A 26,392-nucleotide genomic window follows, 5' to 3' on the forward strand; every position below is an offset into this window, starting at 1 on the left:
CAAATTTTGTAAAAAAATGCGTAAATAGGAAAAATAATCCTGAGAATTATTTGTCAACGTAATTTTGGCTCACTCTGTACTCTTGACTTACAATTGGGAAGCAATTTGGAGTAGTTTTAATTTACTATTCAGTCATATCATATTAGAAAAATGCAAATATAGTTTGAGGATTACAATGAGACAGACTCTTTGAACGAAATGTTAAAATTATACGAATATTTAAGTGTTTCTTCGGATACAAAGCTAGTGGCTCAATACATCTTTATCAGTCAAACCACTTTACTGACAAAATTATAGTGGTCCAGTCAAAACGCTGTACTGCATCTAAGAGCTGAGGAAAGACTTCTTAAAAGAAGTCGTATTTAGTGACTCAGTCAAATTAAAATGCCTGTATGCGAGCTGTAATAAAAGTTCCGTCATAAGTCCTAGAGTCATTTTTGCAGTTTTGAATTCGGAACCTTCTACTCCAATATAAGTAGTTCAAATTTCGAATTGATTGTCCTTTTAAAATGACATCGCGACTTAGGAGTCTAAGCGTAGCTAGCGCAGTCAAGCCAAATGTGCTGCATCTGACTGTAGTAGAAATGTAAGCGTAGCAAGTAGTTCATTACCCAAACCAAATTGGATCTGAGTGAAATATTCTAAGCGTAGCTAGTGGCGCAGTCGAAGAACGGGAAGCAGGCGATGGGGTCGGCGGCCGAGTGCTAGAGGACGTGCAGGTTCTCGCAGGACTTGGACTTCGAGTCCCGGGCCCACACGCGGCCTAGGAGGCCTCGCACCTGAAATTGATGGTTGAATACTTGAATATATAAAGGTTTTGACCAACTTTTGAACAATGTTGTTACACTTTTGCACGACTTGAGCACCAGTTTAAATTCTTAGAAGCATGTCAAAAGTCTTCTACGTGTAAATCTTGAATTTGTCAATGTATTTGAAAATAAGAGAATCCTTGAATATTCATTTAACCATTGGAGTTGTCTTTTCGGTATTAGTAAATATATATTATAATATGGAACTTATACAAGGTGCCCATGAGCATTGCGAGAGATTTTAACGGTGCATTCCTGATGGCAACAGAAAAAAAAATATATGACTTTTTGTGGAATTCGACAAAAAAACATTTTTTTTCCCCCTTTTTTTGAACACTCCTGTACATAATTAATTTTTCTGTCTCAATCAATAGGTATGTCCAGACTAGACCTCTAGAAACTAGGCTAAATCAATCCAGCAAATTTTATATGACATTTTAGTTTCTAAATTTTACCAGGAATGCTATGCTCACGGGCACCTTGTATAAATCAGTCAAAACTCTTCAAAATAAGTCAAAGTTCTAGAACTTCATCTAAAACGTTACACATATTATTGTAAACAACACTTTAATAAATTCAACATAAATCATTTGAACGTGGTGACAATGTGACTTTTGTTTGAATGGAAACGCTAGTGGAAAGAATCTTTAAGTATGGCAAGCATGAACTACGGGGGCACCTGCGTCCATTGGTTAGAAGGGTATATAACCTTACAAATTAGGTAAGTTTTTAATTGAACCAAAAGATGACATGCCTTATAATGCGCATGGAATCCTGCAAGAAGTGTAGAGGCTGCAGGCAGCATATGCTTTTAGGCTTGAAGTGTCAATGTCAAGTTCAAGTTTTCGATTAAGGCCGCAAGGTGGCAGCTCTAACACAAAGTGTCTCACGGTAATGCCACTAAACAACTTTTAAACAAACGGGTCTCCACAAACAGCACCCGTTCACAAGTATGACGCGCATCTCAGCCATCGCCTCCCTTCATTCGGGAAAGTGGCGACCCGATCAACGAAGCCACCGTAAGCAAAGACTTTTAAGCATACTGCTTTCGTGTTTTTTGTCGATTAAAAGTGTAGAATTCCACTTCTAACGTTTTATATTTAATACAAAACTCCAACTCTTTTGCTTAACATGTGGCTTACCTTAACGCTAGCCGACAGCCGTGTGCGTTTCCTCGGCGTACTTGCAGCGGACACGGACTGCGGCGGCGCGGGCGCCGTTATTTCGTTTTGAGGAGAGCGCGCCCGCCCGCGATTCTTGCGCGAGTTGCTGCGTTTTCTAAAATATTGATGAAAATAGGTTTCGATTAAGTGTGATTTAATGGGTACAGTGATAGAAAATAATAAAATACTATGCGATTATCTAAGTGTTGTGATTCGGCATATCTCGATTATTGTCCCAAAATTCACTCGTATGTCACTCGAAAATAAATCAGATTAAGGTTTTAATTATGAAAGCAATAACTGGTTCATGCATCTGTGGGTCATCAAAATAAGACTGCTGAAAGGACTATTTTAAGCAAAGACGAGTGTAGTTGCCAAAGGGAAGATACCAAGTAGAGTAACTTTATCAGAAAGGCTTATGGTTTTAAAACTTTTAAACAGAGGGCAGCTCATGAAAGTATCCTACTAAAGGTCATCATTAGGTAATAGTCCACGAAAGAGATGAGAGAATGATGAAGAGAATACACCTGACTCACTCAGTGTGTTGCTGCTTCAACCGTATCTCCGTCAGCAAGCCCACTAGCAGCTCGTCGACGTTGTGGTTGATGCCAACGGATGTCTGAATGAACTTGTACACGTGAAATTAAGATAATATACCTGACTCGCTCAGCGTGTTGTTGCTTCAACCGTATCTGCGTCAGCAAGCCCACTAGCAGCTCGTCGACGTTGTGGTTGATGCCAACGGATGTCAAATGAACTTGTGCACGTGAAATTACGATAATATACCTGACTCGCTCAGCGTGTTGCTGCTTCAACCGTATCTGCGTCAGCAAGCCCACTAGCAGCACGTCCACGTTGTGGTTGATGCCGACGGATGCCTCGATGAACTTGCTCTCGTAAAGATAAGATAATATACCTGACTCGCTCAGCGTGTTGCTGCTTCAACCGTATCTGCGTCAGGGAGCCCACTAAAAGCTCATTCACGTTGTGGTTGATGCCGTGCCGGCGGATGTCTGAATGAACTTGCACTCGTAAAGATAAGATAATATACCTGACTCGCTCAACGTGTTGCTGCTTCAACCGTATTTGCATCAGCAAGCTCACTAGCAGATTACCCACGTTGTGGTTGATGCAAACGGAAGTCACGATAAACTAGCTCTTATAAATATAAGATAGTATACCTGACTCGCTCAGCGTGTTGCTGCTTCAACCGTATCTGCGTCAGCAAGCCCACTAGCAGCTCGTCCACGTTGTGGTTAATGCCGACGGATGTCTCGATGAACTTGCACTCGTAAGATGTCGCTAGCGATTTGCCCTCTGGAAAATAGAGAAGGAATTTGTTAGCCAGAATAAAGATATTGTGGCGTCTCCTCTGTTCAACGTCGTGCCACAATATTCTAATAGATGGCGTTAGCACGTTCTACATCGCGTTGACGGAGTTTCAATTGTCAGTTACTATAAATACAACACTTGACCAACTTTCAGTAGACTTCGGTCCCAAGGCACAACACCCGCCTGGAGAAAGTACTCTCTATTGGGCGTCTTTACTTACTATAGTATAATTTTAAATTGAATAACAGGCCTTATATTAAACATTAATTTAAGGTATCATACCATCAGGTTGGGGTATGAAAAAAATAGTTTATTTTACTCGGGGCAAAAGAAACCGTATGAGGAAAGTTTTATTTTTAGTATTATGATTTAATTTAATTTTTTATATCTTTAAGTATCTCTGTTTATTTTTTCTCCATTTTTTTCTGTTACCCCCATCGTTTTTCGTATTTCACCTAACCTTACATAATTTATATAAGACGTAGACAAAAAAAACACACAGTAGTAAAAAAAACAGTAGCCACTAATTTAGCTGACGTAGACGGCACTGTACGCCTCCATAACTTTTGTGTTACATTACACTGCGGCTGTGCCATGGCACACTGTGTCCGATTCGCACGCCCGCTCCGACGTGCGAGCGGGTTGTCGCTACAATACGCGCATAGCGTTTTCTCGCTCAAATTTGTGAGCGTCGTGCAAATCGGACGCAGTATGTCATGCCCCGTAACTGGATTGTTAAGCCCCCTCCAGACTATGCGCGTGAATCGCCGTGCGACTTCGCGGAGCGAACATACCGCGACGTTGACGTAGACTTCACACTCGCCCAACTTCACGGCGATTTAGCAGTTTTGTTCGTGGCAAGATGGCGCCGAAGCGTCAGCTGATCGGATTTCGTTTGCGGCAAGGCACTGATTCAAACTGGGAACTGTTAAATTGATTTTTGGTTGATCAAGTTCGCACCCAATATAACCAAGTAGCCGCCATATCGCGGCGCGAAGCGATCGCGAGTGTGGAGTCTTAGACCAGCGGTTGAACAAAAATGGGTTTCGATAATATTAAAGTTTTTTCTTTTTTGATATGTCATTGGGAGTATGTTAAATAATACTTTGTTAAAAAGTTAGAAATTTTAAGGTTGAGCTTTCGGTTATATTTAAATATTTTAATTTTTGCTAATAACTAAGTAAATATAGAATTAAAGTTACAGAAAACTTTAGCATATCGAATAACACTTCAATTTATGTACAATTTTCAGTTTTTAGAAATCTGGAACAGCTGCTTTCTGGTAAACGTAAAAACACGAGTTATTTTGTAAATATAGAATTAGAGTTGCTGATATTGCAAAATTACGATATTATGGATCAACTTAGTATTCTAGTAAAAAGTTAGACATGTAGACAATGTGCTTGTCTAGATATTGATTTCAGGTTAAGCAGTATAGCTAATATTGAATTAAAGTTTGTAGAGTTAATAATAATCGATCATCAACAATGATCTCAGTTACTAAACAAAAATTTAGAAATATAAAATCACGGCGACAGTCATTACTGATATGTATGCATTCCTTGCTTATATAAATACGTTACGTTTCAAACGCGCGGCAAGTTTGCGCGCGCCGCGCGCTGTGGCAGGAGGCAGCGAACAACGGTAGTGGGGAGCGGGGTGTCCTTGACTGCGTCTACGGTCCATCAAAAAAATTCCTAAAGCGTGTTTTAAATTAATAGCAATAGAAAATTGTTATTTTGTTGTTAGGTATTGCCCGCGGTTTCGTTCACGTAGAATTCGTTATCGCGTTACATGAATATTATTTATTTATTTAAACTTTATTGCACAAACAAAAAAAAACACAAATGGCGGTCTTAATGCCAAAAGGCATTCTCTACCAGTCAACCATTGGGTCAAATAGAGACAAAAAAAACACATTCTCATACAGATGACCACCCTTCCTTGTACCATTTTAAAAGCCAGTTGCAGCTTTTCTTTCCCGATTTTTTTCAGATGTTTGGACTTGGTATTTTCCTCGCGATAGTTATTTGTTTTAAGGGGAATGTTGTTGTTAACCGCTAATGCTAATATTGATAACCGATAGTTATATAGAGATACGTTATAAGGTATATGCACCCTCATGTTATATATTTCTGATAAGAAATAAATGTAAGACAAAATTCACAGTGATACATTTCAAGTACGTTGCCTTGTAAGATTGCGTACGGATAGTTTTTTTGTTTGTTATTTCATCGTATAATATATCAAATGAAAGCTTATTTGAAAGTTGCCGTATTAAAAAAGTTGGTCCAGTTAAAGGTCGCCTAGATTAACCGATTTTTATATAAAATGTAGGCAACCATGGACTGGACCAACTTGTTAAAAAGGCAACCTAGTACAGTTAGTAATATAGTATCTGGGCGACCGAGCTTTGCTCGGTTATAACTATTTATTGTAATATGGTGGTGATAATCTACATAAACTTAAAAAGTAAAGTGTGAACTGACAATTATTATTATTTACAATCGATTTTAACCTTATAGCACTTGTCACAGAGGAACGCCATCTATTGTCGATTTCTCTTATTACATAGGTAATTTTTTTTACTAAATTAAACTTGTGTAAAACAATAAAAATTAAAAAAAAATATATAAACTTGAACATATAAAAAAAAACAAAAGTTAGTCACCGGGCGAGATTCGAACCCGTAACACTCGTTTAGCAGTCCGCGTCTTAACCCGCTGGACCAGACGGACAGTGGCCGGCAACACGAAATTAGTGACCATATTCTGCGTCGAAAGAAAAACGCATGAAAACTCGAAAACACGCGTTTTCCCAAACATAAGACTAATCTAGATAGATTGTATACCCCCAAAAACCCCTATATACCAAATTTCAGCGAAATCGTTAGAGGCGTTTCCGAGATCACAGAAATATATATATATATACAAGAATTGCTCGTTTAAAGGTATAAGATAAAATAACTTTTCTTTTGATATATCATGTGACGTTTTCGTTTACACACTAAAAGCACAGTGTAAAAAGTAACAGTGGGCCGACGCCTTGGATGTTTGCGTAAATGCCGACACCGCTCAAGGTCTCCGTACCTACCAAGGGTTATCACAGACTTACACAACTGCCCAAAAGAGGATGGAAATGTTTTTAGTTTTCATGTTGTATGATGTATGTGTACTAATTTTACAAATGACGTCCATTTTGGAAATAAAGATGGCGGACGTCACTTTTTTGAAAAAGTCGTCATGGGTGTTGTTTTCTGGGTTTTTAGGGGTGTGGATTTCAAAAATGGCATCTATTTAGAAAATAAATATGGCGGACGCTACTTTTTGAAATGGGTGTCGATGTGTGTAGCCGTGATATCAACCACCTTTAATTCTAAAATGGTCTCTATTTTTGAAATCTGCACCAACAAGAACCGCCAAAATTGACGTCATTTTTGTAATTGGAACCCCGAGGAACCTCGGAGATGACACCCATATCGATTTTTAAGAAAAATTAATGTCCGCCATCTTGGATTTCAAAATAGACGTCATTTTCGTAATCGGAATCCCGAGGAACCTCGGATATGACACCCATATCGACTTTTAAGAAAAAATAATTTCCGCCATCTTGGATTTCAAAATGAACGTCATTTTCGTAATCGGATCCCCGAGGAACCTCGGAGATGACACCCATATCGATTTTTAAGAAAAAATAATGTTCGCCATCTTGGATTGCAAAATGGACGTCATTTTCGTAATCGGAACCTCGAAGAACCTCGGAGATGACACCCATACCGATTTTTAAGAAAAATGAATGTCCGCCATCTTGGGTTCCATAATGGATGTCATTTTCGTAATCGGCACCCTGAGGACTTTCAAAAATAATGAAAACATCAAATACTACAGGATACATATACAAACAGAAGCAAGAAACAATTTCTTGCTTTTTAAAGTCTTAAACTACTCATAATTTCTTAAAATAAGTTATAAAACATGTCCGCCATTTTGAATTTGAAAATTGATATCATAATTATGATATATTTTTGTTTACACTGAGACAAATAATTAGCACATGTCGTATGAAATATTTTAATTGTGTGTGTTTTTTTTATACTACGTCGGTGGCAAACAAGCATACGGCCTGCCTGATGGTAAGCAGTATCCGTAGCCTATGTACGCCTGCAACTCCAGAGGAGTTACATGCGCGTTGCCGACCCTAACACCCTCCCGCCCCTCGTTGAGCTCTGGCAACCTTACTCACCGGCAGGAACACAACACTATGAGTAGGGTCTAGTGTTATTTGGCTGCGATTTTCTGTAAGGTGGAGGTACTTCCCCAGTTGGGTTCTGCTCTAGATCTGGAATGACATCCGCTGTGCTGTGCCCTCCCACACAAAGCCAGATGATATTTACAATGCCCATACCTCTCTTATAATGCCTGTGCTAAAAATGTGATTGCGAACTACCTGCAATAACTATACAGTACCTGGGCGACCGAGCTTTGCTCGGTTATAACTAACTATTTATTGTAATATGGTGGTGTATAGGTGATAATCTTAACTACATTCTTTTACTAAATTAAACTTGTCTAAAACAATAAAAATTAAAAAATTATATATAAAATTGAACATATAAAAAAAAAACAAAAGTTAGTCACCAGGCGAGATTCGAACCCGTAACACTCGTTTAGCAGTCCGCGTCTTAACCCGCTGGACCAGACGGACAGTGGCCGGCAACACGAAATTAGCGACCATATTCTGCGTCGAAAGAAAAACGCATGAAAACTCGAAAACACGCGTTTTCCCAAACATAAGACTAATCTAGATCGATTGTTTACCCCCAAAAACCCCCATATACCAAATTTCAGCAAAATCGTTAGAGCCGTTTCCGAGATCCCGGAAATATATATATACAAGAATTGCTCGTTTAAAGGTATAAGATAATTAGGCATTAAAACCTCGTGTGATCTTTTTAAGAAACTCACTTCGTTCGTTTCCTAAGCCCACACTCGTGTATTTTAATGCCTTTTATTAAGTAGCAGTAACATAAACTACTAATATATGTTGAAAGTAAGTACAGGCGGCTAACACAATGGTAACAAAAGACAAAAGTTTTGAAAATGTAATTTTCATCATCGTCACTTGGCTGTACATTTCTGGCTGTACACGTCGAACGTGGTTCGCGATAGGCCCTCTATCGCGAACCACGTTCGACGTGTTACCTCTCTGTCGCACTTGTAAATTCGTACGTAAGTATGACAGGGAGGCAACAAACAAAATCGTTTAATAATGATTTTAATTTTAATTTGACATTAGCTCTCCAACGGGCTTGTAGCCTTCTATGTGTCGGATCTATACACGCAACTCACAAGCCTATCAAAAGGCTGGGATTTATAGGCCCGTGAAATCCGAAATTTTAATTTATTTGTAGGTAATTAGTACAAGGCCGTGGAACGTTTAATACTTTCATTTTAAACCCAAAAATTGCTGCAGGCACAAGCATAGGAATTTTTTTTTCTCACGATGGTTTTCGTCACAAAAGGTTAATACCAAATGTTATTTCGTATACATGTTCCGACTGGGGTCCGCTTGGCAATGTGTCGACAAATACATTGATATATTAGATACACTTAATCAATATTACGCCTATACAAGAAAATCCACTAAATGTCCATTTCAACGGACATCAGACATTGCCGGAACGATCAATTCGGAACTATTAATCCGAGTTAATGAATGGCTGGATTTATGTCGTTCGCCAGTGATTAACGATGCAATATAGGCCATGGTTCAGTACTGCCGTACAGAAAAGAAACTTCCTACAAAACCGAAGTTTGACAGCGATTCAGGGATAAATCATGCTGTCCCTTTCTAATGTATGGCCATATCCGTTTCGGTTGTTTAGAATTGTTAGATTTCAAGTTATTATCTTAAGAGGCCGTTATCGATTTTAGTCGCAAAAATGTCAAAATGATAGATTTAGCGCATGAAATTGTACACCTTTTGTTAACTATTAGAAATAACAAGTACTGGTTTCTATTAGCACGTCTTTTTATCTTTCATTTTAATAAATCAATTTTTTGATTATTTTTCTGATGGACGTTTAGGTAAACGCGCGTAAAGCAGTGCAGCAAATTTCGTAAAGTTTGGACTGATAAAAATGGTAATTTTTTATCACACATATCCTGTACTTTAACTTTAATAAACTACATTTTTGCTATTATAAATTTGAAGGAGTGTAAATGGAAGTTAGACGAAATCAATTTTCTCCAGAAATAACTTCAAAACAAATGACAATTTCTCTGAAAATCTACTTAATTTCAACGTAATTTTGATACTTAAACAATTTACAACATTTGCTGAAACTGTTCTCATACATCATTTTGTATAATTTACTACCATATTTTTTTGATGATTTTTTAAAAACTGTCCCTTCTCGTCACATATTACCGGGGACGCACGCTTGCGACCTCATTATTAAAAGGCAGGATGAAAAAACGTGCTAATATAAATCAATACTTGGTATTTAGATATTATGTAACAAAAGGTGTACAATTTCAACGACTAAATCTATCAATTTTACATTTTTGCTCTAAAATCGTTACCGGGCTCTTAACATGGCGCTATAGGCTTAGCTTGTAAGTTAGTACGGTACATACTGGATAACGTTTGTCTGTGACTACATGATCTATGATAGCGACTAATAAATGCTCTATTCAACTGTATTCAACCTTTGTAAAGAGCTATACTTTTTATCGCCTGTTTAGAACCTTAAGTGTAAATTGCAGCTACTGACTGCACTGACTGAATGACTCATATAGATGCTAAGGTTATACAATTCACTTTGAGCTTAACATGCATTATGGTGACCAAAACGGCTACTGTAAGTCTTAAAATTATAGCTGAATCTCTTAAGCACTTTTATGACACCTCAGCCTGTAGGCTAAGACTATGCAGCTATTGTAGAGCCATTCTATCTCTAAAGGTTGCTAAAGGTTATAAAATAGGCGCTAAGTGTGTCGCCTGATTTCTTGTTGGGACATTACGTATAGGTGAAAAGGTAATGGGGATATAAGACCAGGTACTCTCAAGTTCAATGAGACTTCGTAAATGTTATTGTAGGAGCAAGAGGCTTATAATAGTATTATAAAATGCTCTTATATACACATATAAGACTAGGTAATAAGACTGACCTTACTAAAGTCCGTCCTAGCTTGTCTAAGACTCATATAAGAGCGATGATATGTTCCAAAACAATAATAAGAGCGCTATAAGCTCACCACTCTTATAAAGTGCGCAATCTGAGACTTTTTTGCTTGTTGGGGTAAGCCCCTGATGGAAACTCAACAGCAATGTGTTGAGCTAAACATGTTGTGAATTTGTTCTTAATTGTAAGGTCCAACATACAAAAAGTTCATATTTTATATTAAACCTAACCTATAAGTAAATCGGAATGAATTTAATTTGTTTGAAAAATCAATGAAACAAAAGAAATGCAATGAAAATGCTATTTTAGTTGGTTCATGAAATGATAGAATTAGATTGCATCAAATACATAATATCAAAGAGAACTTGAAATAGAGGTGGAGTGTAAAAGAAAACTTTGTAGCCACAGTAAATTTACTGCCATCTATCGACACATGATTAAAACTTTTAGAACGCCATTTGTCATTAATCCTTACTTTTTTACTGATATGTGTTAAATTTGTTACATATCAAAAAGTGGCGCCATCTAATAGATCAACGGCCAAAGGTATGGTGGCATCGTTTCGGGCGATGGCGCCACAACCTTTAGCCGATGCCCGGTAAGATGACGCCACTTTTGATATTTGACAAATTTAACACATATCAGTGAAAGAATCAAAGTCAAATGGAGTTCTAAAAGTTTTAATCATGTGTCGAAAGATGGCAGTAAATTTACTGTGGCTGCAAAATTTTCTTTGACAATCCAGAGCCACCTCTATTTCAAATTCTATTTGATATAATGTACATTGTAAATATTGTAATGTAGTCCACAAGTTCAAAGTGGTAAAAGTAAAAATAGAGATAATACTTCTAAAAATACGTGTCATACCTCATTGGATTCGGCATGATGTCTAGAAAAATGTATTTGAAGCGTTTATTCCCACATAATAAAATACAACAGTTATTACCAAAAAAGGGGGGAAATCTACAGTGAGCCTTGCTTGATATTAAAATACATATGTTGATGTAAATCCCACATAGATTTTGTTAACAATAAAAAATTGCCTTGTTTAATTTAAACCAAAAGTTGTGATTAAGTGGATCCTTTTCGTATATATTATATAAAACATTCTATATTCTAAACAAGGCAATCAACATTTTAAAATTAATTTAATAATAGCGCTTGTCATAGTAGATTTTGCTCTACCCTCTACGAATATTAACCTAAATTTTAAACAACCTCAAATTAACACAAGTAAAACGTTTTCCAACATAGCTATTGATCTTTCCTTAAACTAGCGAACTTAATGAAAATTGACAAACCTAGCCAATTATATTATAAAGTGTAATTTTATTAAATCTGAAAATGGCTTTCAACAAAGAAAATAACCCATTTAAAAGATCCTAAGTAACTTTGTAACAGTAAAATTTGTAAGGCTATTCTAAATTTTATTAGCCTGTGTTTTCAAAGATGTCAAAGGGAGATTTAATAAATTGTCTTGTTCAGTTTAAGGTTAGGAAACTGCCGCTTTAATTTTAGACACGATTTTACTTAAGAGGGAAAAACAGCTTTGCGATCTTAAGATTTTTGGTGAAATTTCCATTTCGGGAGAAAACGATTTCCACTATGTTATACTAAGTAAATCTTAACAAATCACTTTGATTTTGATGTCGAGCGCTTCAGCATAATATATTATAGATTTTTTTATTTAAAAAAAAATATAGTCTTTATAAAACAAACTGCTTAGTTCGAGCAAGTTTTAACCACATTTTACACGTTTTTTTTATAAAAACTTTGTATTTTTTTTAATGTACGTACCTACGTTCGGTGTGGATCGCAAAGCTATCCTTCCCTCTTAAAATGTAATTTTAATACGATCCGGCCCTTATTATAATTATTATGTTAATTATCATCTTTTTGGATTTCACGGGCCTATAAATCCCGGTATTTTGATAGGCTTGCGTGGAGATATAGATTCAAAACGTAGAGGCCCTTGGAGAGCTTTAATGTCATGTAGAACGCCTACTGGAACCCGTTCATAGACGCAAAAATAGACACCAATGAACCGGTCGCAGCAGGCATTGGGAATATTGTAGAAAAAGTAAGTAAGTAAGTAAATATTCTTTATTGCACCAACAATTATACATTTTACATACATGTAAAACTACAAATGAATTTTAAAGGAAAATAGAACCAGGTAACAATCGGTCTTATAGCTAAAAAGCGATCTCTTCCAGACAACCTTTAGTTAACACTATAACCGTCTATGGATTGAAGTTAGAGTGAATAATCGTACTCGTACTCGTATAGGATATTTGAACTTATAAATTCTGTCAGTCTATAGTCAATAAAGGCCTCCTAAGCTAGCTCTCTGGCCACCAGGTCCTCCTGCCTTTGTCCTTTTTTTCGATTGGTCCGATTAATTAATCGAACTAGTGAAACTATCATTCTCTTAGACCACGGGTCCCACTAATCCGATCACGTGAACTTTTGATTTCCTGTTGGTTTGATTGACTAATCGGATTATAGAAACTGGCGTTTTCTTAGACCACTAATTGGATCACGCGTTCTAGACATGAGTAAAGTGACCTGCATACTGCGTAGTAGGTAACTTTTCTAGGCGTACTTAATATAAAGACCGAAGTGTCTAGTCGTCCACTAAACTGAATTCCCCACTGTATTTCATTTGTTTACAATCACGGAAGAGTGTCATTCGACAGAGCTAGACATGTGTGACGACGAGCGAAGCGAAGAGGAGTGTGTCCATAGGACAAAGGCAGTAGGACCACGTGGCCAGAGGGTAGCCTAGTTTGTAGTAACACTGCCTACGAAGAAGGCGGTCTAGGATTCGAATCCTGGTAAGGGCATTTACCAAGGTGAGGTATTGAATTTGAATGAGTAGGTATTAGCTAAGATAATTTGAAATAGAGGTGTATTGTCAAAAAAACTTTGTAGCGACGTAAATTAACGGCCATCTTTCGACTTATAATTAAACTTTTAGAACGCCATTTGACCTTGATTCTTATTCTTTAACTGATATGTGTTCAATTTGTTAAATATCAAAAAGTGGCGCCATCTTACCGGCGATGCTACTATATCTTTGATATATTAAATGGCGCCACTTTATGATGTTTTACAAATTGAACACATATCAGTGAAATAATAAGAATCAAAGTCAAATGATGTTCTAAAAGTTTTAATCATGTGTCGAAAGATGGCAGTAAATTTACGTGGCTACAAAGTTTTCTTTGACAATACACCTATATTTCAAATTTTCTTTGGTATTAGGCATACCAATGAAATGGCCACACAAAACATACATACAAATATTTTTCCAGATATTTTCCTTTTTTTTTCCGCTTGCTAAGCAATCTTTAGGTACACAAGGGCATATCAACTCGAGTCATAATTCAAAAAGAACAATCTCAATAATAATGAAGAAGAAATATGAGCTTTATTACTGTTGGATAAGTTTCAAAATCGTACAACATTAAATCGTTAGTTATGGTTTTGTGGATTTAAGAGTGAAATGATAAAAACCTATTTGTGTCACTGTGAATAGATAGAAATGAAGGTTTTAATCAAGTTTCATTACGGTCGGGATCAAAATGACCAAGAGATACGTATCAGTTTTATTGAATAGCTTTTCCTTTGTTACTAATGACTATCGTTTTATATGACCTACTTGCCTTTCCAGTAAGGAATGCGAGCTACTTACTATTTAGTGAGGCAATAGAATAGATTTTTTCTCAAAAATGGACGGCAAACTCGACTTTACCGGTTACAAATTAGCATTTTTTTATACAATTGATCAATCACGTTCCGCCGCGCTCCCATAGAAAATACTAAACGGTGGATGGGCGGGCAGGGAACCTCGCGCGTTTATGTCTTTTGTACTACATTTTTGTCTACTGAGATACTTACCAATTTTCATGAAATATTTAGGTTTTACAGTAAAAAAAAATTTATTTTGGATGACTAGTAGAAAAAGTATTGTATATAATAGTGATATACTCAATCAAGCTTTTCAATCTAGTACCTTACTTAGGCAACTCAGCAAGCTTCGTTGCCTAAACATGGTACTCGACTGAAAAGCTCTCTATTATATCACGATTGCATAAAATACTATTACAGTACATATGGGGCTACTTTATAGCACTAGTGCGAGAAGTAGCATATTACGTTACTGTGTCGAACATTTAAAGGGCCATATGTACTGTAAAACGTTGTACGATACATGTGCGAATAGGTAATTCGCAACTCGTGTCGATTTAAAACACTCCCTTCGGTCGTGTTTTAATTTATCGCCACTCGTTTCGAATTTCCTATTTTTCGCACTTGTATCGTAATGTACTATTTCACAATCGTAAATACAACGGTAAATAAGGCTTATTTCTATTTTTATATCGCGACAGAAAAATCCTAATGGGATTTATTTTAGTCCGCCATTTGCATTTTTACGTCAAACAAAATGTCGGCTGAATTTGTGTTGACACCCTTCTGAATTAACTTATTTAGCATTTTCGTCTATTCTGGGATTACTAGATGTTATGCCTAAAGTTTTTTTTTAATGTTTGAATAATCCTTACAATATAAAAAAAAGCGGCCAAGTGCGAGTCGGACTCGCGCATGAAGGGTTCCGTACCATTTGAGACGTATTAAAAAAAATCTACTTGCTAGATCTTGTTCAACATTTTACCACTTTGGACACACATTTTACCACTTTGGAAAAACTATTCAGTTTAGAAAAAAATGATATTAGGAACCTAAATATCATTTTTGAAGACCTATCCATAGATATCCCACACGGTATGGGTTTGATGAAAAAATTTTTTTTTTTAATTTTATGACTTATTAAAAAAAACTACTCACTAGATCTCGTTCAAACTAATTTTCGGTGGAAGTTTGCATGGTAATGTATATCATATATTTTTTTTAGATTTTTCATTCTGTTATTTTAGAAGTTACAGGGGGGGGGGACACACATGTTTTCACTTTAGAAGTGTCTCTCGCGCAAACTATTCAGTTTAGAAAAAAAATGATATTAGGAATCTAAATATCATTTTTGAAGACCTATCCATAGATACCCCACACGTATGGGTTTGATGAAAAAAAAAATTATTTTATTTTATGACGTATTAAAAAAAAACTACTCACTAAATCTCGTTGAAACCAATTTTCGGTGGAAGTTTGCATGGTAATGTATATCATATATTTTTTTTAGATTTTTCATTCTGTTATTTTAGAAGTTACGGGGGGGGGGGGGGGCACACATTTTACCACTTTGGAAGTGTCTCTCGCGCAAACTGTTCATTTTAGAAAAAAAAAATATTAGAAATCTCAATATCATTTTTGAAGACCTATCCATAGATACCCCACACGTATGGGTTTGATGAAAAAAGATTTTTTGAGTTTCAGTTCTAAGTATGGGGAACCCCCAAAAATTTTTTTTTTTTCTTTTTTTGTGTGAACATCTTAATGCGGTTCATAGAATACATCCACTTACTAAGTTTGAACAGTATAGCTCTTATAGTTACGGAATAAAGTGGCTGTGACAGAATCGGACAGACAGACGGACATGACGAATCTATAAGGGTTCCGTTTTTTGCCATTTGGCTACGGAACCCTAAAAACCGGATAAGTGCGAGTCGGACTCGTCCTTCGAGGGCTCCATACAAATGTAACTTTTTTTTGTACAAATTTATAGTCTTGAGATTCTTCCCTGTACTTGTGTCGTAAGACAATATTACTTGCCTTTCATAGCTCTAGGTCAACGGAAAGTTTTGATTCCCTTGAGAGTATCGAAATATACGTTTTTTGGCGCATAAATGTCCGTTTTTCACGTTATCTTAGAAGCATGATTTTTATACAGATTCAATGGATTGTAAACCTGAGTTAATGTTTTTAATTTTTAGGTAATTCCAACTTGATATCCCCACGCATTCTCAAGATAAAGGATCTTGATAAACAGACGGACGGACTTCAAAGTGATCCTATGATCCTATGGGTTCTGGTTTTTCCTTTTGAGGTACGGAACCCTAAAAATAAAAAGCGGCCAAGTGCGAGTCGGACTCGCGCATGAAGGGTTCCGTACCATTTAAGACGTATTAAAAAAAAATCTACTTGCTAGATCTTGTTCAACATTTTACCACTTTGGACACACATTTTACCACTTTGGAACTGCCTCTCGCGCAAACTATTCAGTTTAGAAAAAAATGATGTTAGGAACCTAAATATAATTTTTGAAGACCTATCCATAGATACCCCACACGTATGGGTTTGATGAAAAAAATTTTTTTTTAATTTATTGACGTATTAAAAAAAAAACTATTCACTAGATCTCGTTCAAACCAATTTTCGGTGGAAGTTTGCATGGTAATGTATATCATATATTTTTTTTAGATTTTTCATTCTGTTATTTTAGAAGTTACAGGGGGGGGGGACACACATTTTTTCACTTTGGAAGTGTCTCTCGCGCAAACTATTCAGTTTAGAAAAAAATGATATTAGAAACCTAAATATCATTTTTGAAGACCTATCCATAGATACCCCACACGTATGGGTTTGATGAAAAAATTTTTTTTTTTAAATTTTTATGACGCATTAAAAAAAAACTACTTACTAGATCTCGTTCGAACCAATTTTCGGTGGAAGTTTGCATGGCAATGTATATTATATATTTTTTTTAGATTTTTCATTCTGTTATTTTAGAAGTTACAGGGGGGGGGACACACATTTTTTCACTTTGGAAGTGTCTCTCGCGCAAACTATTCAGTTTAGAAAAAAATGATATTAGAAACCTAAATATCATTTTTGAAGACCTATCCATAGATACCCCACACGTATGGGTTTGATGAAAAAAAATTTTTTTTTTAAATTTTTATGACGTATTAAAAAAAAACTACTTACTAGATCTCGTTCGAACCAATTTTCGGTGGAAGTTTGCATGGCAATGTATATCATATATTTTTTTTAGATTTTTCATTCTGTTATTTTAGAAGTTACGGGGGGGGGGGACACACTTTTTACCACTTTGGAAGTGTCTCTCGCGCAAACTTTTCAGTTTAGAAAAAAATGATATTAGAAACCTCAATATCATTTTTAAAGACCTATCCATAGATACCCCACACGTATGAGTTTGATGAAAAAAGATTTTTTGAGTTTCAGTTCAAAGTATGGGGAACCCCCAAAATTTATTGTTTTTTTTCTATTTTTGTGTGAACATCATAATGCGGTTCATAGAATACATCTACTTACCAAGTTTGAACAGTATAGCTTTTATAGTTTCGGAAAAAAGTGGCTGTGACAGAATCGGACAGACAGACGGACATGACGAATCTATAAGGGTTCCGTTTTTTGCCATTTGGCTACGGAACCCTAAAAACAGCATTTCAGAAGCCTTTTCTGAAATATCTACCTACATTTTATGGTCACCCGTAGTCTTTTTTTTTTGACGGAGTGGGAATGCATTTACGCATGCTGTGTAGAACTTGCCGCTCCTTCCCCTCTCCTGGCAAGAGAGGGGGGGGGGGGGGGGGGAATTTGGCCGTACTCACTAAACCCACTCCGGCGTTTAACCCTTTTTGCCGTTCGTGAGGGCGCACTGGGAAATTGGGATCGATGACATTCCACCACGGCGCCCTCCGGCAGCCCCGGCTTATCACCAGGGCACCCTCATAATGGAGGGGAGGATCAGAAACGCAGAAAGTGCGGGTTCGGTACCCGCTGGTCCACCCTTGCAGCCTTCCTTCGGCATTAGCGAAGCTACTGCACTTTGATCGGCTTGTACTATCAGACACGGGATATAAATACATACCATCCGTGTTAACAGCTCTCGACCGCGCCAAATCAGCCTTGTTCCCCACCAGTATGACGGCTCGTCGCGTGGTATGTCCAGCGGCCCATAGTCCTTGCAGCCTTCGTTCGGCTTCGGTGAAGCTACTCCGATCGGCCGTAGAATAGACTACGCAGTAGCCGTGGGCGCAGCCGTCCGTCTGTAAGTTATATTAAGTTTGTAAGTATTTATAATTCTACAAACACATGAAATTTCAATCCCACTAAAAACATTTTTATGTAAAATGTTGCCAAGACGAAACCATAACGCTCGCACTGTCAATCTCTTTTTTGCATCACTTTTCTGTTATACAGGGTGGGCCAAAAATTTTTGCAAATAGCAACACTGAATTTTTCGAATACTATCAAAGCTAGAGGCGAGAAAATGACGGGAGACTATGTGTCGCTTCGTGCAATTTTCCAATAAAATATGTACTAGCATCGAAAAAGTTTGCGATTCTGAGTGGAAAATCCAAATCTAATATAGGTATAACTTTAAATGGAAATGCCCTATTTAATGGTTACACGGAATTGCAGCATAAAATACCAATACGCCGAGAAACTTAAGCTAACAAAATATTTCATATCAAGAAAAACATAACACAACAGTAGGTACAAGATATAAAATACACAGGAAGAACAGAAATAACACATCACACATAGTATACACCGACTGTGGAAGGCATATCATCCATCGTCTCACAATACTTCAGACACTCACAGTACGCGGCCTTCGAGCAACACCGGGAAGGGAGACGGCATTCATACTATTTCCCCTCTGCCGAAGCATAGGTACAACTGTACCTATGGCGGTGCATGTTGTGACTCGTCCGTACACAAAAGAAGATCGAGGTTTGCAACACTTGTCTCTGACGTTTGTCATTTTCTACGTATTTGTGTCGTCTTTACAGGTTGGATTTCGTATGTAGTGAGTGAGAAGTGTGACTGTGTGCACGTTACCCCCGCAGAAAATGGCAGAATGATTTGTTGACAATACATGTTATTTATTATTCTATTCCAGTGTTAATTATCCCGTAAAAACTCTTGTTACCTACTAAATGTTCTCATTTTTAGGGTTCCGTAGCCAAATGGCAAAAAACGGAACCCTTATAGATTCGTCATGTCCGTCTGTCTGTCCGATTCTGTCACAGCCACTTTTTTCCGAAACTATAAGAGCTGTACTGTTCAAACTTGGTAAGTAGATGTATTCTATGAACCGCATTAGGATGTTTACACAAAAATAGAAAAAAAACAATAAATTTTGGGGGTTCCCCATACTTAGAACTGAAACTCAAAAAATCTTTTTTCATCAAACCCATACGTGTGGGGTATCTATGGATAGGTCTTCAAAAATGATATTGAGGTTTCTAATATCATTTTTTTCTAAAATGAATAGTTTGCGCGAGAGACATTTCCAAAGTGGTAAAATGTGTGTCCCCCCCCCGTAACTTCTAAAATAACAGAATGAAAAATCTAAAAAAAATATATGATATACATTGCCATGTAAACTTCCACCGAAAATTGGTTTGAACGAGATCTAGTAAGTAGTTTTTTTTTAATACGTCATGAAATTAAAAAAAAAAAAATTTTTCATCATACCCATACGTGTGGGGTATCTATGGATAGGTCTTCAAAAATGATATTAATGTTTCTAATATCATTTTTTTCTAAACTGAATAGTTTGCGCGAGAGAACCTTCCAAAGTGAAAAAAAGTGTGTCCCCCCCCCCCGTAACTTCTAAAATAACAGAATGAAAAATCTGAAAAAAATATATGATATACATTGCCATGTAAACTTCCACCGAAAATTGGTTTGAACGAGATCTAGTAAGTAGTTTTTTTTTAATACGTCATGAAATTAAAAAAAAAAAAAATTTTTCATCATACCCATACGTGTGGGGTATCTATGGATAGGTCTTCAAAAATGATATTAATGTTTCTAATATCATTTTTTTCTAAACTGAATAGTTTGCGCGAGAGAACCTTCCAAAGTGAAAAAAAGTGTGTCCCCCCCCCTGTAACTTCTAAAATAACAGAATGAAAAATCTAAAAAAAATATATGATATACATTACCATGCAAACTTCCACCGAAAATTGTTTTGAACGAGATCTAGTGAGTAGTTTTTTTTTAATACGTCATAAAATTTAAAAAATTTTTTTTTCATCAAACATATACGTGTAAGGTATGTATGGATAGGTCTTCAAAAATGATAGTTAGGTTCCTAATATCATTTTTTTCTAAACTGAATAGTTTGCGCGAGAGACACTTCCAAAGTGGTAAAATGTGTGTCCAAAGTGGTAAAATGTTGAACAAGATCTAGTAAGAAGATTTTTTTTTAATACGTCTTAAATTGTACGGAACCCTTCATGCGCGAGTCCGACTCGCACTTGGCCGCTTTTTTTATGTCAATTGTACAATTCGCTACATGATACTGATGCCTCTTCGATTAGCTGACCAAGCGCGGGTTTAAATCCAGCAAGCTGTACCCGCACCTTTTTCATTACTTACACAATAAAATTGTTGCACATTGTTGAGATAAATACTTACCTACGCCTTGTACCTAAGATGGACTACTTAACTTACCTACCTAATACATATTTGTACCTATGAACTGCTGTAAAAAGTAATGAAAATAGTTATTTGTACAACAAGAGAGCAAAGTTTGATATTTCTTCGAGTGCTTGTTTTGAGTCCCGGGCAAGAGAAAGATTGTATAATAGATTCACGAGCGTAGCGAGTGAATCTAATTTAGAATCTTGAGCGTAGTAAGGGACTCAAAAGCGCACGAGATGTAAATAACTTTGATCACGTGTAGTACACAAAATTTTTCACGTCAGTCAGCCATCAAAAAATATAACCTGAAAAAATGTAATCCAGACGGACGGATCACTATTTCACTTATGTTTTCTGAAGGTATTCTAACAATCTTTGTATATTCTCATCTATTTATTACACAAATACATTTCGTCTAACAATTAACTTTAATTACCCCAATAAAACAAAACGAAAGAAATTTCAATAAAATAATACGAAAATAATGAATTAACGAACATCAATTGACAGTTCAATCGAAAACTTTTTTTTTGTAAAAAAAAAACTTTGTAAGATCCGGTCCGAATTGCGGATACTACTATTTGTCAACTATAGTAGAGATCGTTAAAAGTAGTTAAGTAGAATTATTTACTGCGTAACAATTGCGTAAATTTGTATAAGTTCATTGTTTTGATTGTATAATAAAATACGTAAAATATGGTGTTTTTACTATATTTTAAACTTTTATTTCATTAATTAATTATTACGAATGAAGACTCGTAGGGTGTTTTGGAACGATGCGGTCTGATTTATTTCGGGGGTTATTATAAAACGTCAATATACCGTTGAATTACGTATGCACGTTTTTGTCTCTTTCTTTTTGCTAATGACGTGAAAGGGATAAAGACAATAGAATCCAAATATTTCGAGCTTGTATTAGGCCCCGCACGTTGAAATGACATTCGAATGTAAAGGTCACTTGAATGTTATTTTGTCTTACTCGGTGAGCAAAATGCGATTTTGCTCACTGTTTTTAAGCAGCAAATTACCCTTGTTCGAGCTGCTGACGTGAAAAACGTATTTGTATTTGTTCGGTAAGATATCGCTTGGGCTCCTCCCTTCCGACGAGTCGGAAGCCGGTGTTGCTCGAAGTACGCGGCCCATCTCCATGCAAACAAATCACAATCATGTGCTGGCGTCAGGAGCACAGTGAATACGACTAAATTACGACTAAACTTGGCATATACCTATACAAGTGTAACAAAAATAGTGCGATCCGTTTAAGGGCATATTCGGTAAGAAATCATGTAAGAAAAAATTTTGTACGCGATAAATGTTTGGAAAATGGAGAGTTGGCTTGGACGACCATTTTTTTTTTCTCGTCAACATTTTTATATTCTAGTTTTTCCTAATTAAAACACGATACCGAATACGCCCTTCAACCTTCAGAACCGGTTTTTGAAATACCGGTTTATTACGGTTTTCCTTCGAACTTTTATAAGAACTATAACAACGTTTTCATTCCTCGCATTAGAGCGCGCGCGCCGGCGACCCCGCCGAAGAAAGGACGCACCTCAAGGACACTTTTCGAAAATGGGCCAATCAGGAGAGTGCGACGCCATCTTTCTCTAGGCTAGTTGCGGAATTAGTTGCTAGACCGCCGCGCTTAAGTCATGACCGTGTGTTAAATGTGATAATTGATGTGAAGTGTAATTGGCTTATTAGTGAATAAACCTAAGTGTTCTATATTACATTGTGTTATTTGTTAACCCCAGCGACAGATTTCCTTAACAGACCCTAAAAAAACCGGTTTTTCGACGAGCGATACAACGGCCGGTCGGCCTGGTGGTGTGCCACGTAAACATAGACACCGACATAGGAAGAAACCGGTTATTATTGTTTTAAACTGTTTAATTTGACAAGAACTGTTCCCATAAAAACCGGTATAAAAAGAACGGTTTTTTCGAGCGAAACCGAAATTAAAAGGTTTTGCGCCAAGTACATGATAACGGTTTGGGAATTTAACCGGTTTCTGAGCCTTGCCTCCAACGTATTCCCACTATTTTTGTTACTGTATTTAAATATGAAAATAATTATTAGATGAAAACGTTGCGGAATAAAATGGTACAGAGAGAAAATGAATAATATGCAAAAAATCCCTTCAAAACATTCAAATAGGCACTGTAAGGAAATATTTTCTTATTAAAATTACACAGAAACACCGCCACAATTTTACCAAAAATAATTTCATCGCGGTCCTTTTACAAATAGCGTAAAAAACTGTACATAAAAAGACGTAAGCGCCTTGAATTTATTATAAACATAAGACCTTTTGAAGTGAACAAAATGTACTGGAAAATTATGTCGACCAAAGGGACACTTGAAAAATGCTGACGCGATTGCCTGGTCACTTTACAAAAGTCGTAGGTATTTTGTTGATTGCACAGTTACAAAAGCGACCTTAACATGTATTAGGATAGAGATTAATTTTATTTGGAAGTTGGGAGGTTTAGTTAGTTGTATTTTTTTTTTTGATCTCAAAGTCGTGTTACGACGCGACAATGGAGTGATGGATTTGAGCGAAGTTTGAAAAGATTTAGATGGTAAATCTGAATATTTTTTACAAGATACTTCTAGAACAAATTATAGGTAGCAAAGAGAATTTATTGTAATAGAGAAGTAAACTGTAAGAAAAAAATGTGCCGCTTAGTTTGACACCCAAAACAGATGGCGCTGTACTGCGCCATATGTTTTGCGGTCAGTGAATTGTCAAACGTCAATTTTTGACAATCAGAGTTACCGAAAAATGTATGGAGCCATCTCGTTTTACTTGTCAAATTCGAAGCACGAAATTGTCTCAGATTTTATACATCTTAGACAATCAATATATCTTTGTAGGTACTAACTTAGAAGCTGCCTGTAACTTTTTGTACTTGGTGCACTTTATTTAAAGCTGTACAGTCAGCATCAAAAGTAGCGGATGAAACAACGCGCCAAAAGTATCTGATATTCGGGATAACTTTTCCAAATATAGATAAATTTCTAGAATTCGCGTTCCAAAGTATATCTTTTACAGTCTTTGTTGTTCTATATTAAAGACATCACTTTTTGTTAAGCTGTTACAGAATGGTAGATACTTATGAAGCGTTATTTGATCCGCTACTTTTGATGCTGACTGTACAACACTCTTTTTTTCGTTGTATTTTTTTGATATTTCTACTCAAAATAACGAGATCTTTCGATTCTAATAGAAAAAAAAACTGTCCCAAGATTTATTTCCATTCCGTTACGATTTTTCATAGAGTTATAGTCCGTTTTTAGGGTTCCGTAGCCAAATGGCATAAAACGGAACCCTTATAGTTTCGCCATGTCCGTCTGTCTGTCTGTCTGTCTGTCTGTCTGTCCGAGGCTTTGCTCCGTGGTCGTTAGTGCTAGAAAGCTGAAATTTGACATGGATATATAAATCAATAAAGCCAACAAAGTCGTACAATAAAATCTAAAAATTTAATTTTTTTGAGGGTACCTCCCCTACACGTAAAGTGGGGGTGAAATTTTTTTTCTGCTTCAGCCCTACAGTGTGGGGTATCGTTGGAAAGGTCTTTCAAAACTAATAGGGGTTTTCAAGAAACATTTTTTGATAAAGTGAATATATTCGGAGATAATCGCTCCGAAAGAAAAACAAAATGTGTCCCCCCCCCTCTAACTTTTGAACCATAGGTCCAAAAAATATGAAAAAAATCGTGGAAGTAGAGCTTAAGAAAGAAATTAAATAAAAACTATAGGGGACATGATCAGTTTAGCTGTTTTTGAGTTATCGCAAAAAGTTTTCCCTTCATAGTAAAAAGACTTACTTTAATTAGGTACTGATTATGCAAATTTGCCTATTTCTTTAACTCGGGTGAAAGGTACCGTTTCATCCCTTGGTTAACAATTTACTATACTTTAAGCTCCAGTTTAGCTTATTGTGACGGAAGAGTAACTACGGAACCCTACACTGAGCGTGGCCCGACATGCTCTTGGCCGGTTTTTTAGCATTAGAAAACAGGTATACGATTTTGACGTGTTTTTTTATTGGAAAAAAAAATTAACGGCAAATATGTAACAATTATAAATTATATACGATCATTAATATTTTTTTTGTCTTCATAAGTTATAGTTAATGGTTTTTAAAAAACGTTTTTCTATAAAAAGACATGTCAAGAATGTTTACCTTTTTTTAATGCTAAAAAACGAATTATAAGCAGTGTGACGGAATAGAAGGAACGAAAAATGTATGAAAATTTCCGGGTTGTTTATTTCTCCTAATGGGATCGAAAGAGCTCATGAATTTATGCAAATAATGTAAAAAAATCCGGAATCTAAAAAAAATGTATAATGTACAACTAACCCTTTTCCAGACATAGTTACCTACGATTTATCGACCACATACGCGCCAATAGAATCTCAACTTTAGACTTCGTATTTAAGGCTCAAATTATATTATGGGAAATGTGACTTTTTATAATTTTATTTCGGGAAATGTGACTTGTCTTTAAATTAATCATGAAAGCAGCGGTGACAGCATGGCTCCGTTTTTATCACTTGTCACTATTCCCGTCACTTTCGCTTACGTACTTGTTAGAACGTGACAGGTATGGTGACACGTGATAAAGAGCCGGCCATCCTCCCAAGTAGCACAAAACTGCATTATAAGGTGTCACAACATGTTCACGTCGGTAACTTTAGCATTTATATAGAGTTATAATATGACATCCCAACTGCAATAGCTGAAAATTAAGCTCTCGTCTGTATAATAACGATATTATGCATCACCACGGCAGCACTGTAATGCTGCAAGCATTAATATAGGAAAACAGTTCTATATTATACAGCTTTTAGCAATTAATGGAACTGAGAGCTGAAACGAGGAACTGTAAGCTGTAATGGCGCATTTTTGTGGGCTTTAACTAAGCTATATTCTGAATAGGACGCCACAAGTGTACCCTTAAACGCTTGCATTTTAAGAAAGAACATGTGAACTACTATATTGCAATCAGTTATTCAGTGACATCAATTAACAATGATATAATGCGTCTTGCTGCATGTAGTGGAACTTTAGTAGTGTTAATCAGCTTATTCCACGCAATCTTATAGTAGCACTTATAAAGCCTACATGATCGCTTTGGGTGAATTCATATAATTCTGAATTACAGCAAACTGCTGGTTATTAGATCACATGTGGCACGTGAACCCAATTGGAGCTGAATACTTGTACTAGCGTGGGCTATTAATCTGCTAATGTAGTTTAATAAGATCTTACAGACTACATTTTTATCGCCTCACAATTATATATTAGTTATTCGGATCCCTAAAACTCATACGGAGAGTTTAGTAGTTCATTGCTAACTGTGCCACTATTTGCGTACAATGTGGCCCACAATTATGCTATACACGAATCTGTGACTGATTTGTTTGACACAAGATCTCGTCGTGTCAGCTCTTTGCTGACTTACGTACCACGTGTGGACACTTAGACAGCCCATTACTGGTCAATGTACCTCGAGTTAACACTAAAGCAG

At 36.4% G+C, this 26,392-nt stretch overlaps 1 protein-coding gene across 2 annotated transcripts in view; it reads right to left on the reverse strand.

Moving 5' to 3' along the window:
• Positions 1–274: 274 nt before the first annotated feature.
• The window catches only part of LOC133529948 (uncharacterized), a 276,394-nt gene continuing 250,276 nt past the window's right edge, over positions 275–26,392 (reverse strand). The window contains exons 13-16 of one of the 2 annotated variants that reach the window (XM_061867733.1): positions 18,286–18,463; positions 3,154–3,289; positions 1,952–2,087; positions 275–779 (exon numbers count right to left, since the gene is read on the reverse strand). In XM_061867733.1, coding sequence (XP_061723717.1) covers positions 705–779; positions 1,952–2,087; positions 3,154–3,289; positions 18,286–18,463 — 525 coding nt within the window. In that variant the 3' untranslated portion in view covers positions 275–704. Of the gene's footprint in view, positions 780–1,951; positions 2,088–2,978; positions 3,290–18,285; positions 18,464–26,392 lie in introns of those variants that run through there. The other variant, XM_061867732.1, reaches the window with a different exon arrangement.

This window comes from Cydia pomonella, chromosome 22, assembly GCF_033807575.1.
Source record: "Cydia pomonella isolate Wapato2018A chromosome 22, ilCydPomo1, whole genome shotgun sequence".
Classification (NCBI taxonomy): domain Eukaryota; kingdom Metazoa; phylum Arthropoda; class Insecta; order Lepidoptera; family Tortricidae; genus Cydia; species Cydia pomonella.